General features: G+C 38.8%; 1 protein-coding gene across 1 annotated transcript; it reads left to right on the forward strand.

Annotated features, from left to right (window-relative positions):
* The first annotated feature begins 6,634 nt into the window (after nt 1-6,634).
* On the forward strand, nt 6,635-15,654 carry LOC120470264 (uncharacterized). Its single transcript, XM_039659772.2, has 7 exons — nt 6,635-6,748; nt 7,461-7,550; nt 9,820-10,098; nt 11,194-11,445; nt 13,537-13,688; nt 13,770-13,919; nt 14,016-15,654. Exons 2-7 carry the CDS (start codon nt 7,511-7,513, stop codon nt 14,178-14,180), a joined length of 1,038 nt encoding a protein of 345 aa, XP_039515706.2. The 5' UTR covers nt 6,635-6,748; nt 7,461-7,510; the 3' UTR covers nt 14,181-15,654.
* The last annotated feature ends 710 nt before the right edge of the window (nt 15,655-16,364 follow it).

A 16,364-nucleotide genomic window follows, 5' to 3' on the forward strand; every position in this document is an offset into this window, starting at 1 on the left:
CATACGTGCCTGCATTGTAATCGAGTTCCACACGACTCCCAAAAAGGTCGTGCCCTGGGACGGTTCTAGCGCACTCTTCTTCAAATTGAGTCTTAACCCCAATTTTTGAATATGGCCAAGAACGACATCTCGATGCCGAACTGCCATCTCCCGAGACTGGGCCAAAATAAGCCAGTCGTCGAGATAATTCAATACGCGAAACCCCTGAAGTCTCAGTGGAGCAAGGGCCACGTCCATACACTTGGTAAATGTGCGGGGAGAGAGTGCTAGGCCGAACGGAAGAACCCGATATTGGTATGCTTCGCCCCCGAAAGCGAACCTCAGGTACCTCCTGTGACAAGGAAGGATGGAGATGTGAAAATAGGCGTCTTTCAGATCTATCGTGACAAACCAGTCCTCGGATCTGATTTGACTCACGATTGTTGGAATGGTCAACATTCTGAATTTGAACTTTCTCAGAGACCGGTTCAACACCCTGAGATCCAAAATTGGCCTTAACCCCCCATCCTTCTTTGGAACTATAAAGTACCGGCTGTAAAACCCGGACTCCCTGTCTACCGGAAGAACACGTTCTATGGCTCCTTTCGACAGCAGAGTCTGTACTTCTTGTTCCAGCACCTGAGCCTGCTCTGGGACCACCGCAGTGAGCACCACCCCAGAGAACTTGGGGGGGCGGTGCGCGAACTGCAGTCTGTACCCAACTCGTATTATCTGCAGGACCCATGGAGATATGTTGGGAAGATGATACCATCCCTCTACAAAATCTGCTAAGGGTACCAGCCTCTCGAGGCTGGCCTCTGGTGTCCTTTCGCTGGAAATTGATGCGGCCCGAAGCGCTGTTAACGGCGGACCTGCATCTTTTCCTAGAGGGCCCCGTTGCGAGAACAACCTCGGTTGTCTCACTGCGGAGGGGGCAGCCCTCTGAAGTCCTGCCTTGGCTAGGACCTCTTTTCCGAAGTCCTCTTAGCCTGAATGACGTCCCTCAGGTCGCCCCTCTGGCTGGAGGACTTCGGTTTTAGGGAGCGTTTCCTCTGTTGCCAAGACCCCGGAGGGGGGGCTCTAGAGGAAACGCTCTCCTTCTGCTCTGCCCTGTGGGAGGAGCTGGCTGATGGCTGGGGCTGATTGCTTTGCCCCCCCCTACTAGATTTGGCCTTCGCTTTCCGGGGGAGGTACTGCTGGAACGCCGCAGATTGTTTTCTCGACTCCTGAAACCTGTCGACAACCGAATTAACGGCGTCGCCGAACAGGCCAGAAGCCGAAAGCGGCGCATCCAGCAGGAAGGACCTATCCTTTTCTTTAATACCAGATAAGTTCAGCCACAGATGCCTCTCCGTGGCCACCATGGCCGCCATAGAGCGGCCAATAGCGCTGGCCGCTTCCCTAGTGGCCCGGAGAGACAAATCTGTGGCCTTCCTCAACTCCGCGACATCTTCAGGAGTAGGCCCCTCCCCCTCATCCAAATCTTTCAGGAGGTCGGCCTGGTATGCCTGCAAAATCGCCATTGAGTGCAGACACGAACCAGCCCGACCCGCCGCCATGTAAGCCCTGCCCACCAATGCAGATGTCTCTCTGCAGGGCTTACTAGGCAACACCGGGGTCTTTAGGGAAGACGCCGATTCGGGAGAGAGATAGCTCGCTAAAGCCTCCTCCACCTTCGGCATCTTCCCATATCCCATATCTCGAGCCCCCATAACATTGCTGTAATCTATTACATTGGGACTCGAAATACGGGACGAGTGCGGTCTTTCCCACGTTCTCGATATCTCTTTATGGAGATCAGGGAAAAACGGCAGACCCCGGCGGTGAGGCTGTGACCTGCGCTGCAGGTAACGCTCGTCCATTTTACTGGTGACTTGCGTTTCCTGCTCATGTTGTGGCCAGCTGATGTTTAGTCTGGCCACAGCGCGTGTCACAACCTCCACCAGCTCCTCATAACCCAGGCCGCGTGATGGCGTGCTGAGATCACGGTCGTCCGCATCGATGCTGAGCACGTCCCCTTCCTCAGAAGTAGACAGCTCAAGCACCGGGACCTGATCGCGGGTAGGAGAAACCGCAGCGCGGGCTCCCACACCACTCTCAGAGGCTGCGGGATCAGCCGATGGCGAGCGAGAAAATGCCTCAGCATTCTCACTCTCCTCCGCCAGATCCCGCTGCGAACCCCAGGATCTCAGTCGCCGCATCGCCTCGACATATGCGGGACCGGAACCCTGGGGAACGCGAGCCTGACCGTGCTCGTCAAAGCACGCCAGCCGGGAGCGCAGCACTCTAATAGGCAAAGCCTCACACATTTCACAAGCAGCCCCCTCGAGAGCTGCCCGTGCGTGCTGCACTCCCAAACAATACACACAGAGAGAGTGTGCGTCCCCACCCGTGATGTAACGAGGACAGGGATGCACACACCTCTTGAATTGTTCACTGGCCATACTTTCTTTCAATAATAAGACAAACAACACCAAATAAGACAGACAGTTTCAACATAAAGCGCTTGCTGAAGAGCGAAAGCTAGTGTGTGTTGTGACAGCGTCACTTTTATACTTCCGGGTATGCCGTCACATGTTACGTCACGACGCAACACCAATCAGGATTGGATTAGTTTCATTCATACTTCAGAGGCGCACGCTTAGGGAGCGTCCCCAAAGAGTCGATTTTATCGACGCAGTGTTGAGTTCCCTCGATAGGGAACAAACAGGTTCTGAAGCGGTTCGCAAGTTGAACCAACTCCGAACCAGTACTTTTTTTGGTGGAAAAGGGGTATATTTGGGTCAGACTGTCTTTCTACTAGCACTGTGTTTTTAGCAATGGCGATCACAACCTTTCCCGTCGTGTTGTTGGTAACCCCGCCCTCAGCCCCCGACGTAAGGGTGACGTGGTAAAAGAACGGTTCTCTGGTTTTGGTTTTTGCACCAAACCAATTTTCCTGGCCGAGAACCGGTTCTTTGGCTGTCGAAACGCAAAGAGCAGGTAGGCACCGCTCTCAAAATGCTTTGGGGGAAACGGGGTAAATCAGCTCCTGGTTCAGTAGTCAGGGCACTGATCAGGGAGTCCCCTATACCCTAATTAGGGCACTGTCTGAGTGGCCATTTGTATTGGTGTCTGAAACTATAGTGGACATTATTGAGTGCACTCATTCAATCCCATAATGCACCACAATTTACAACTGATGTACACTCAACGGCTAGAGAATACCAATAATGCACTGAGATTTGCGCGTCAAATTAATTGCCACCAAGATGGCGCCGCCGCTGAATCAAACATCCATCCACTTTCCATTTGGTCCAGCGTAATATCATACAGGGATTAATTCCTTTTTAATTGCTTATTAAATAGTTTAATTAAGGTTTATACATAGTTTCCATGACGTAAATATTTTCATTATTGCTGGAGCTGCCAGTTTTCTAAGTGTTGATTAACTTTCCAGCACTCAGTGTCCACTCCGAATGCAATCACTCGTTTTAATTCACTCTGTCAAGCGGACTATATAGAGTGCCGAAGTTACGACGTCACTCTGTAGGAAGTGAGTTAGCATTTTAGCACTCCCGGTTCTCTCGCTCTAAAGCCTATGGGATTTTTGAATGGGTTTTTGCTAAATCGCCTGAAATAAGGTCTGTGGTGAACAAATCCTCTAAATATTTTCACATTGACATAAAACACACAGTTATAACCTGCTTGTGTTTTTTTTTAAACTTTATTGTGTCTGCTTGTGGTTTTTTTAAATCTTTATATAGGCTTCAAAATGTATAAATTTTGGATTAACTTGTAAAGATTATCTTGATAGACAAAACGTGTAAGGGTCACAACTCTTTGTTGAACACAGATCTTATTTTTTGCGATTTTCCAAAAGTCTATGGGGAAAATGCATTGCTTTTCGACCGAGGGAACCCATGCGCCGCTAGCTACCGAGTCGTCCTACAAAGTGACGTAATAACTTCGGAACTCTATTAGTGGAGTAGTGGAGGGAATAGTGAATGAGAGATGGTGATGTCGTACACACCTACTGTCCAGCGTGTAAGTTAACTAGAGTCCTATACTGATTCCCAAGCTCGAGAGCTATAGGTAACTGATTGAGGGTTTACTACGCTATCTCACGACCAATTCGTACGAATTCGTACGAGTGATTAAAAAGTGGCTAATTCGGATTAATTCATACGACCTCACTCGTACGAATTCGTACGATTTGTCCAAACCCACTTGATGGGTAGGTTTAGGGGTGGGGTCAGGTGTAGGTCATTTGTACGAATTGGCCAATTCGTAAAATATGCACGATTTAGCAAAAACGTACTAATTCGTACGAGTGAGGTCATACGAATAAGCCACATCGTGAAATTCGTACGAATTCTCGTGAGATCGGGTTGGGGTTTACATGACAATGATGTACAACAAACGGAAACATTTTTCCTTTGTGTTTTTCACGTACAGACAACCATTCACACGGATCTGAGAAAACGATTAATAAACACGCTGTATTCTGAGGCCAGGCCAGTAGATGGCGATGCCACTTTGCAAACAAACACTACACTTTATGTCACCATTTTCACGAATTCGCATTTTTTGTAACTTGGTATAATTTTCAATAGCGTTTTCAATAGTTTGCGTGTTCAGGACCCCAAAACGCTATTAACGGCCGAAACGCATCAAATTTTTGCGATTTTAGTTATAAACTGTTGTGTAAACGCCATTTAAGACAAAACGCCATGACAAAACAAGAGCACGCTCGGATATGTATCCCACAATGCAGTGCACTTGATATAACGTATTCAGGACTGCCAGAAGTTATAGGCCAATAAAAATAAAGCGTGTTAATTGTTTTCAACTAATAACGTGCTGAATTAAATGAGGTCATTTGACAACACTACTATTTGAAATGCTTATCACTGCATAATGCACATCAATACTTTTCAAGGAGGCACAGTATCCTAGTGATCCTTTCCGAACATAGTCGCAGACATAAAATACTGTAAACTACTAAACTATTAGACCATGTGGAATCAAATGATGGTTCAACACAGATCTGCTGCTTTATACATGAGAGAACAGGAAGGAGCGCCGGCCGTACAGCACGAGTGAGCCGCTCACGGCCATGGACTAGTGCACCACCTTGTGGCCAAGAGTAGCGATGCCACACATTTCAGAAGAACAACTCTGTAAACTCTGATGGACATTCCCTGATTTTATAAACACGTGGATATCGATCTATTTTTGCTGATGGATCACGATGGACTGAAAGGTTGCATGACATAGACTGAAAAAAAAAAATCATAATATTTAAACCACTGTACTGTAGTTAATGATAGAGCGAAGGTACAACATTTAGCGTGAATAACTTGTGCGTGTCTTATTGAGAGACTGGAATCCATCTATGTGATTTTTATCTTGTGTCTAACAGTGCCAGTATAGAGCTATTTTGGGTAAAGATCTAGTTTTTTTTTCTCCCTATAGTTGATCTTTTGTCACTGGAATAAACGCAATGTTTTGTTAACAATACTAAAAGCACTTTAACTCGAGGAGGAGGGATTATTTTTGATATTATCTTTGGGTCCATCTTAACTGTACATGGTCTTTTTTTATATGTGACGAGAATGAGGAAGAGTGAAAGGATATATTTTGAATTATAGCAATGGATATATAGTCAAAGTGCCTATGAATAATAATAATTATAATAATTTGTTTTTGGTTTTTTTTGTTATTGTTAGTGATTTGAACAAACCCCGGACCTTATTGAGCTTTCACACATAATCTGTCCTGCACTTTTTATGTTACAGACATGAATAACTCCTCAAATCGGGCAGATTATTGAGGTTATTTGAAATTAAAACCTTTTTGGTGATATAAACCACTTAGCAATGCCCTGTTAACCACTTAAAACACATTATTATTATTATTATTATTATTATTATATGAGATGGCGTACGTTGTTGATAAAGAAAGGCTTTGGTTGATTAAGCACATTTTGCCTGTCTTTAACTGTGGCTGTAAGGAAACTTGTGTTTTGTGTTTAGTCACTTTCAGAACTGGACTTTCATCACTTTAACTGCTAATGATCTCAAATGACTGTTTTTAATAAATGAGAAGTTTTGAAGCAGTTGCGCGGTGATTTCGTCTGTGTGCTCGACGGACGGTGTTAAATCACTTTCGCAACACCTGTGCTCGTGTAAGGGGAGTGTTAGAAACTCCCGCTGTGTATTCCCTAAAATTCCCAGCATCATGAAAATGAAAGATTAAAGTCACATGTGAACAATCACATGTACACACAGAGAATACAAACACTTCAGATTGTTACTCAATGCTGATGTTTTTGCTGTTGTGTCAATGCTTATTTGAATATGTGTGCTGTTTATGAAATGCAAACAGTTAAAAAACTTATTGGACAGTCATGCTGCTTAAATGATTTTGTGTTATATTATCTTAGTCAATGTAATAGATAGATAGATAGATTGTAGTGTATTGTTCATCGAGTTTCCGTACACTCTCAGAAAAAAAGCTTTTCAAAAGATACACTTTTGTCCCTAAAGAGTGCATATTGGTCCCTTAATGTTACATTTTAGCACCTAAATTGTACATATTATTACCTAAAAGGGACAAAAGTGTACAACCCCAGCTGTTTTCTGAGTGGATGACATCAGGTTTGTATCATGGGACAGACAATGATGGTTATGCAAATGAACAGGAAGAGTTTATAATTCATTTGTGAGTGCAAACCCTCGTTCATCTCTCATCCTGTTCAAGACATTTACTACAGCAGAGCTGGCAGGTAAGATATTATCAATCTCTCATCATGTGATCAATTTATTACATACATAACTGAAATGTGAGTGTGTGCATAATGTGTTTAATTTGTGCATTCTGTGCACTGCTGTTTCTGAACTATGTCTGATTTAACACACGTCACATGCACTAATGCCAGTTTTTTGTAGACTTTAAAGTGTGTAAAGTGTTCCCATGTTGAGCAGGGTTAGCAGTTTGTGGTGTAGTCTATCTATCTGCATAATTTTGTGTAATACTTGTAATTTGTGTCACACTTGCATGTTTTAGAAGATGTATGACAGAATCTTTAATATCTGCTTGTGGAGTGAATTGAGTTGGCGAGACTTAAACTATGAAACTTCGTGTGTGTGTTGGTGGAGGTGACCTTTTCTGCTGTGTGTGACTCAAAATGAAGAAAACAGTGAAAAAAAGCACTGAAAAACCTCTGGAGATTCAGATTTTCCACTAGAATTGGCAAACAAATCACACTGATACGCTCTGCTAACTGCATACCTTAACACCCCCTCATTTAATTACTTAAATGAGCGATTAGAAATAATCTCTCATTTTATATTGCTATATTTTCTATTTTATTAGTGCTTTAAAGAAGCAGTCTGAGGCTATAGTGTTAATGAGATGTTGAAATAGACATTTTTAAAGATGCTTTTTATGTAAAGCTGACTGCTGACTTTAACTTGTCTCTTGTTTCCGGCCTGCAGGTGCAAAAACAGGAAGCCTCATTTCAGTCTTCAAAGTCGACCTGACAGCAATGAAACTCTTTCTGCTGTGTATTTTTGGCTTCAGTTTAGGTACGAATTTACTTTACGATGGATTTCCCTGCTCAAAATATAATCTAAAGATTCCCTCACAGTTTCTTGTTCAGATTGAGACATATTTCTCACTAAACACCGCTTGTGTTGTTTCCAAACTGATATCACTCTTTCGTCATGGTGGACCATTTCCAGACTGTCTTTAGCATGTTGTATCACTGAAAAGTTTGGGGTCATTAAGTTTTTAAAGTCCCCTGTTGTCAATAATTGTAAAAAAATGAATTCATTGAAAAAAGTGTCTTCATCACTCTAAAAAATGCTGGGTTGTTTTAACCCAATTTTGGGTAAAATATGGACAAACACCCAAAATTGGGTTAAAACAACCCAGTATTTTTTAGAGTGATGTTTTAAAATAGCTTGAATTTAGTGGTTCGTCAGAAACACCAGCGACTTCAACAGTTTACCAGTGTGTTGCGTTCAAGTGCTTGTGTTGTCGTAATGTAAAAAGATTGAGATCCAGACCTTCTATTTAGCTGAAACTATAAGATTGCTTTTAGTCATCTGCTACAGCAAGAAAATGATTTATAAAAACTCAAACGGTAAATAATATGCTGTATATTTTCTATCTAGATCATGAATAGTACATATTTTTACCATTCACGACTCTCGCTTTGCTCTTGCCATTCTGAAAAGTTCAAAGGTTATCTCATCTCGGCAACTCGTGCATCAAAATATTCTACGAGTTGCCCTGTGGAAAATACCACATGAGGGGGTGTTCATGTGCATTTTCCACGTCAGCTTTTGGTATTTACCATAATTACCATAGCACATGAACGCACCATAAGACTCCTAAATAGATATTTTAGCGCTGTTTTTATTCTTACAAATTATGAATAAACAGTAATATATGAATTTATGACAAGAGTGCGCCTCAAAAAAATCAACGCCGTTACAGGAGTTTCTGACCTTTGTCACAAAAAGTCGACGCACACACTTTTAATAATTGAAACTTTGGTTTTTAGTGCTAAAAGTTCATAATAAAACATAATTAGTATTTGTCAATAAAAAAAAGATAAAATTATGTTTTAAAAGGTAAGGTAAGAAGTCCTCTAAAAAGTATAATATATATATATATATATATATATATATATGAAGAGTTCAGATGCAAAAGCCTCTAAGTGCCATTTGAAATTTTCTTCTTTAATGATGATTTTTATCAAACTTGTATATTTAAGTTCAGTAATTTCACTTAAATAACAATTAATAGGTAATTTTCATTGCCATTTAAGTGAAATCGCTGAACTTAAATATATAAGCTTGATAAAAATTATCATTCTAGAAGAAAATTTCAAATGGCACTTAGAGGCTTTTGCATCTGAACTCTTCATATATATATATATTTTTATTTTTTATTATTATTATTATATCACATATTTTAGTAGTTATCATAAATAGATATATTAGATATTAGAAAAGATATAGGTTAGATATATGGCTTTCATTTTATAGTAATTTTATAAAACATATTTTGTAAAATGTTTATTTTATATAAAAAAATATATTAATAAAGTATATTTGATTTACTGTAAATTATAACTTCCAAAACTTTTCCATACTTTAATTTTTTGAAGTGCTTTCACTTCAGTAATAATCTGCTGATTGTTTTCTTTAAAACAACATTAAAACCTTGATTTTCACAACAGGGGGACTTTAAATACTTTAATTCAGATGTATTAAAATAGTAGAAATAGTATTGTAAAAATATTTGTTATGTTACAAAAGATTTATATTTCAAATAAATTATGTTGTTAAAACTTTCTATTCACCAAAGAAAAAAAATGTATCATGATTTCCACAAAAATATCAAGCAGCGCAACCGAAAATGTTTCTTGAGCATCAAATCATCATATTAGAGTGATTTTTAGAGGATCATGTGACCCTGAAGACTGGAGTAATGATGCTTTGATACAGCTTTGATCAGGTAAATGCAGTGAACATAAAAGACATCCTTCAAAAGTTGTAAATGTCAAGTTCTGCACTTTTAAACTGCTTTCTGATTGGCTGATGCAATGCACCAGTTACAGAGCTGCAGCGTTAGGCGAATGACTGCAGCAAAGCCACAAACCAGGAGTTTTGATTTCAGAAGAACTGTGTCACAAACGTGTTATTCAAATGTTGTTAATCGTAAAAAGTGCTCAGTTTCTTTACATTGTTTCACTATGACTGTAGGATGATACTAAACTTCATGAATCATCATGAAATAGATGATTCGGGCTTAAATTGTGTTTCATTCTTTCAAATTTTGCAGCTAAATGCCACGAGAATCGATATGGATTGAAGGGGAAATCGATCCGTCTGAGCATCAGTCGTGGAAACCATTCACAAGTTGTTTGGCGACGATTCGTCAGAAAAGAGTTGCTTTCACGCTCAGAAAAAGTTTCTCCTGTTTTCAGGGAAAAAATAAGTTTAAACCTCTCAGATTGGTCTTTGACCGTACACAACCTCCAGGAAAGCGACACTGGACTGTACGAGGCCTTTACGGAGTGGGAGGATAAAGCTCTGGCTGAGTTCAGTCTTACAGTGGAGAGTAAGATCCGTCCATCCATCTTTATTTACACACATGATGTAGTAGTTGCATTTGAAGTGGATCTAAAATGTTTCTTTAAACTCGTCTTAAGACAAGATTGGGTATTGTTCATAATTCATCTATAACTTTGATGAAAGTATTTGATAGTTCACTCAAAAATGTCAACTCTGTCAGTAATTGCTCGCCCTCATGTTGTTCATCTTCAGAACACAAATTAAGATATTTTTAATTAAAGGAGTAGTTCACTTTTAAAAAAACTTTTGCTGATAATTTGCTCACCCCCATGTCATCCAAGATGTCCACGTCTTTCTTTCTTCAGTCGAAAAGAAATTAAGGTTTTTGATGAAAACATTCCAGGATTTTTCTCCATATAATGGACTTCAATGGGGACCAAACGGTTCAAGGTCCAAAAGAAAATTTCAGTGCAGCTTCAAAGGGCTTTAAACGATTCCAGATGATGAATAAGGGTCTTATCAAGCGAAACGAGCGGTCATTTAAAAAATAAATAAAAAAGTTTAAGTTTTATAAGCACAAATGCTCACCTCGCTCTGTTCTGTGATGAGCGTTTGTGACTCTCCTGTTTGAACTCGTTCATCAAAATGAACAAATCTTTTTTCGAGTCATGACTCAAAGGGTCCTAGATCGTCTGGTGTCGTTTAAAGCCCTTTGAAGCTGCACTGAAACTCTCATTTGGACCTTGAACCGTTTGGACCCCATTGAAGTCCATTATATGGAGAAAATCCTGGAATGTTTTCATCAAAAACCTTCATTTCTTTTCAACTGAAGAAAGAAAGACATGGACATCTTGGATGACATCGGGGTGAGTAAATTATCAGCAAAAGTTTTTTTTTAAAGTGAACTACTCCTTTAAGAGAGAGCTGGATCACTCCTCCATAGGCTTCTTACGGGATCGAAACTGTCCGGCCCAAAAGTTATTAAAGACATTGTTAAAATAGTCCGAGTGACTACAGTGGCTCCGAAGATGAACAGCACGAGGGAGAGTAATTACTGACAGCATTTTCATTTTTGGGTGAACTATCCCTTTAAATGTTGACTCCTGTACACCTACTTCAGATATAAACTCCTCTTTTCCAGACTCTCTCTCAGAGCCTGAAATCGAAGTGAGTGCCCATGATGTAAATTCGTCTGCCGGAGTGTGTCGGGCCGCGGTGAACTGCTCCGTCGATGGCAGCTGGGCCTCGTACGACTGCGACCAGGGTGTGTGTGTGAGGACACAGGCGTCTCAATCCTCCATCAACATCTCCGTCACCGATCTGAACCGCAGCTTCTGGTGCCGCGTCAACAACCACGTCAGCAAGAATCTTTCGCAGGCTCCCAACATTAAGTGTAAGGTTATTTACTGCCCATCTTGTTTCACACTACAACACATTTCTAAAGACCAGGGTTCATGCTCTTATTTGCATATGTCTGTAGAGCATGCAACAGGCATGTGTATTAATAGCCGTCACATCTGTGGTAAATTCCCTCTGGTTTCTCATGAAGGAACGAGGAGGAGTGTTTATAACACTGTCTGAAGATAATATCCGTTTCCTTCAGATGCTGAAAATGAACAAACAAAGTGCAAAAACACGGAGGCGGTTGTGTGTATGTGTGAATGTGTCCTAATAAATATCCGAACACTCAAGTGCCAAATGTGAACAGGCATTAAAGCATTAAAATGAATGTAATCTGGATGTTGTCAATGTCATGTGACCTACCACCGTTAGTTATGTCGCTTCATCGCCATTCATAAATCCTGTCCTGTGGCCTTATGGGATAGTGAAGCATCCATTGTATGAACACTTCAGAATCTCACCAGAAGTAGTATTATAAAATAAAATAAATAAAAAAATAAGATAATATAAGTAAGGGTTAATGTACCTCCAGCTCTAGCATCATCAGCCTGAAGGGGTTTATTCTGAGATAACAACCGGCTGGATGTACATTATTCCTCTAATTACACGGCTAAATACTCAGACATGAAATATTAATCTGAGTTGAAGTATTTTATTAGCTCTTTAAACGCAAAACTTCCGCGGAGAGAGCAGTTGCTAGCGCGGCAAATTCAAACTAGACGGACATTTAAGAGACTTATTACACAGCAATTCGCCACATAAGCAATTATGGAGATAAGAGATATTGATTTGAGATAAAACTGTTTTAAAATCGTAACTGTTTGTTCTCTTGTAATCCAGTGTTCAAAACAGCAGCTGTGTTTGTATAAAAACAAGAGAGAGCGAATCCATGATACTTTTAATATTTGTTTAGCTCACCAAACTTCAGCGAAGAAAAGCGTTTCTATAGTTCCTGCGTTATCTGAAATATTGCACACAGCCGTGTGATAATATAATATAATCTAATACAATCCTAGTGTAAATGGCGGATTTTGTTGTTTCTCAGTCTCCAATGTGTGTTTTTATAAATGTTAATATTTCCATTTATCTTCAGGCCTATAAGTAAATAATCTTGTTTTATTTTACATTTAAAGTAAAAAAAAGTGAATATAAAATGAGAGTATAAAATATCTAAATAATAATAAGGCTGTAGCTATTTACACTGAGTGCAATTAGCAATATATTCAATTTACTGCATGTAAAATAGCAGTATTTTCTTTGTACTGTAAGTGTAAATAATAGTTAGAATTACATTATAAGTACCTAAGTAATACTTATATATACCTCAGTGTTGTACGTTAAACGGTATGCAATAACATAGTGTAAATTATTTTATATATTTATTTACTTTATATATATATATATATATGAAGAGTTCAGATGCAAAAGCCTCTAAATGCCATTTGAAATTTTCTTCTTTAATGATGATTTTTATCAAACTTGTATATTTAAGTTTAGTGATTTCACTTAAATTGCAATGATAATTACCTATTAATTGTTATTTAAGTGAAATTACTGAACTTAAATATACAAGTTTGATAAAAATCATCATTAAAGAAGAAAATTTCAAATGGCATTTAGAGGCTTTTGCATCTGAACTCTTCATATATATATATATATATTTATATATATATATCTAAATAAAATTATAAAAAATATGTTGCCTTATTGTGACAAAAAAGCCCTCCCTACTACACCAGCCGATAAATAACCGATAAACACTTTATTATTAAACACACTTTATTTCCAACTTTTGAATATTTTCTCACTTTTTATTTATCGTAAACGTTTTATTTTGTCAAAATAAATGCGATGGGAGTAAACCGAGTTCACCAAAGGTGGATTCAAACTTGGGTAAATTTGAACTTTCTGTCACAAACCCCACTGCTAGACTACTGTTGACCAAGTGGCCCAATCAGATATCAGTGGGCGGAGTCAGTGTAAATAGCCTCTGCCAATAAGCCGGGCTTTTTACACTTAGTGCACATAAACACTCCAATACCTGTATAAACAGCTGTTTTGTTGTTGTTTTTGATATTTCTAGGCCATGAAAAACTGCAAAGTGATTCGCTTCCTCCTCCAGACCTCATCTCTTGGATCGCCACCACCGCTGGCGTCGTTGTTGTGCTGGGATTGTTAATGTGTTTGATTGTAGTAGTTGTCAAGAAAAGAAAAACCTCAAAAGTTCACCCGCAGGTATCAGCCAAATTCTCTCTCGGAAATACATTATTTCAAGTGACTGTCATTCTTATGTTTGTTTCTTAAACTCTGTGTCAGTCCAGTCATGCTGTGACAGGTCGTGACATGAACACAGTGATTGAACAGCATCATGAAACGGTCTACAGCGCAGTGGAAAAGCCAGGCGCATCCCAGAATCCTCCAGGAAACAACAGTGAAACAACCATCTATGACACTCCATCACGACATGTATGTTACGTTTTGCTGAGATTTGCTTTTAATACCAGTTTAGATGCAGTGAAACTCAGTTCGACATGTTTATTTGTTGGCTTGTGTCTTCCTCAGCCCAGGGTCTGTCAAGTAAACAGCGTGACGGTAATGATAGAGAACCAGGAGCAACAGCCGTCTGGACACGACAGAACTGTTAAAGTAAGAGCTACAGTACACAAGGCAGAAGAACCCGATTCAGAACAAATCAACACTGTATACTGCAAACTAGGAGAGATATGACACGCACGGATACTGTACACGTCAGAGACGCCACCGCAATGGAGACTTTAACCAAAGAAAAAGGAAAAACTGAATTTTGTGTTTTTAATACTGACTATGTAATAATACACTGTATGCTACCTGCTAATTTTATTGAACCAGTATGCATTACACTCTTAAAAATAAAGTTTCCAGAAGGGGGGTTTTGTAGCGATGCAATTCATGATTTCTAGTCACGTGACAGACACCTGGAGGGCAACACATCCAGAATATGAATGCAATGTGTTAAATGGTATTTTCTGTAAAATGGGTTTCTTTGGATATATGCTCAAAAAGAAACGTGTTGTGTTGTGTTAATATTCTGGGTTTATATTTATACTATAAGACCTTATGTAGCCCCGCCCCTTTTCAGCGTTGCGCTCGTTGTCTTTTGACATTTTGATCTTGCGTAGGTAAGAATGAACTGCTCGTAAAAAATTTCCTGGTCGACATTTGTTAAGACATCTGCTTTACAATGCTTATGATAAACATTACAATGCTCATGATAACTTTTGTTAACTCTAATAAGTAAATCCACTCCTCTACAGCGATGCCATAGAAATATACAGAGCGACCGCGAAACCGGAAGTTCAAAGATAATATTCTAAAGATGACGGCGCCCACGTTTCTCTGGTGCATAAGGTCTAGTATGCATCATCAATGTATATTGAATTTGGTCTTTTAATATCACTTAGTACTTAGTACAAACTTGGTAAAAATGACTGGCGGGGAAAAGCGTGGTTTGCCCTCCAGACCGGGATTTATATAAGGGTGATAAACGTCATGTGAAAAACTATCAAACAACTTTCTGTCATCAGTTCTTTCTTTGTGTGAGGAATATTATAAAACTGAATATATTTTTTTTTATGAAACTAATAAAGGGCTAATAAAGAACAGTTATTTTTAAGAGTGAGTGAGGTGATTGTACATTTAAAACAGTCCTATATCGTTGACCTCATTGTGTAGCATGTTTATACAGCAAGGTTGTTGTTTTTTTGTTGCATTTTTTATTGCATTTTGTGTAAAAATGTCACAATAATATTAGAATTTTTTTTATTAAATGATGAGTCAAGGACCAAATGTTAATATATCTCGTTCGTTCATCACGCTGGAAATGAAAAGTTAAGCTGATTGTAGGATACGTTGTCTTGTGCAAATCTTTGACAAATGCAGTAAATGGTCATCCAAGTATTTAATGCAAACAAATTTGCATACTGTGTGTGTGCACAGTGTCAATACTGCAAAAATATTGGTATTATGTTGCATGGATTCTGCTGTTACTCATTATCTCAAACGCACTGCATGATGGTTAATATTTCTGGTGCTCCGGTTTGAATGAATCTCATTAGCTCATTACAGTATGTGAGTGGACAACTCTTTAATTACAAGTGAGTATTGTAATTTAATGTAATAGTAAATTGTTATATTTTTGTAAAATAAAGGCATTCACTGAGTATTTTTTTGTTTATTTGTTATTTATCTGCACTCGTTTCATTTAAGGAAGATATAAAACACGTTAAAACGGACTCAATCATTTTGAAAAATAAAAGCTCCAGAGTCTAGATTGTGATGTTTTTATAGCTAAATGAGGGCAAATGATTTCCGCAAATAAACGATGTGGTTTTCACAGGTAGCACACACAGGAAGTTCACATTTATTTGAGGAGAGTGAAATAGGTTACTCAAATCGTTTAAAAAAAAAAAAAAAAAAAAAAAAAGCCATAGGGAAAATTCAAAGATATATAAATATTCAAAATATTTAAATATATATTATTTTTAAATATAAAAGTATGTTGAGTTGGAATCGTTTAAAAAGTACTTTATTTTGTCTTACAGATTATCTTTTAGTCATTTATCTTTATTTTACTAAGCGAACGATGGTGCACTTAAATTCGGTTTTAAAACAAACTCATTTCAGAGCAAATAATGTTTGGTTTTACATTTATTGAGTGTTCTGATTATGATTGTGATTAATTTATAGACACATATTAAATGTCTCTTATAAACACAGTTACATCATCATAAAAACTAACGTTAAAAAGTCAAGGATAAACAACAAAAAAATAAAAAATAAAAGGACTAAAGCAACACTGATCAGTGTAATGGTGTCCACATGAAGCGAGCTCCACAGTGTAATGATATCAGTATGTTGTTCCTGAGAAAACCA

Source organism: Pimephales promelas, chromosome 1, assembly GCF_988280905.1.
Source record: "Pimephales promelas chromosome 1, fPimPro1.hap1.1, whole genome shotgun sequence".
Lineage (NCBI taxonomy): Eukaryota > Metazoa > Chordata > Actinopteri > Cypriniformes > Leuciscidae > Pimephales > Pimephales promelas.

Coding starts and splice junctions, on each gene's coding strand:
- LOC120470264 (XM_039659772.2), top strand. CDS start 7,511: ATGAAACTCTTTCTGCTGTGTATTTTTGGCTTCAGTTTAG. Junction 7,551..9,819: donor TATTTTTGGCTTCAGTTTAG/GTACGAATTTAC, acceptor CAAATTTTGCAG/CTAAATGCCACGAGAATCGA. Junction 13,689..13,769: donor CCTCAAAAGTTCACCCGCAG/GTATCAGCCAAA, acceptor ACTCTGTGTCAG/TCCAGTCATGCTGTGACAGG.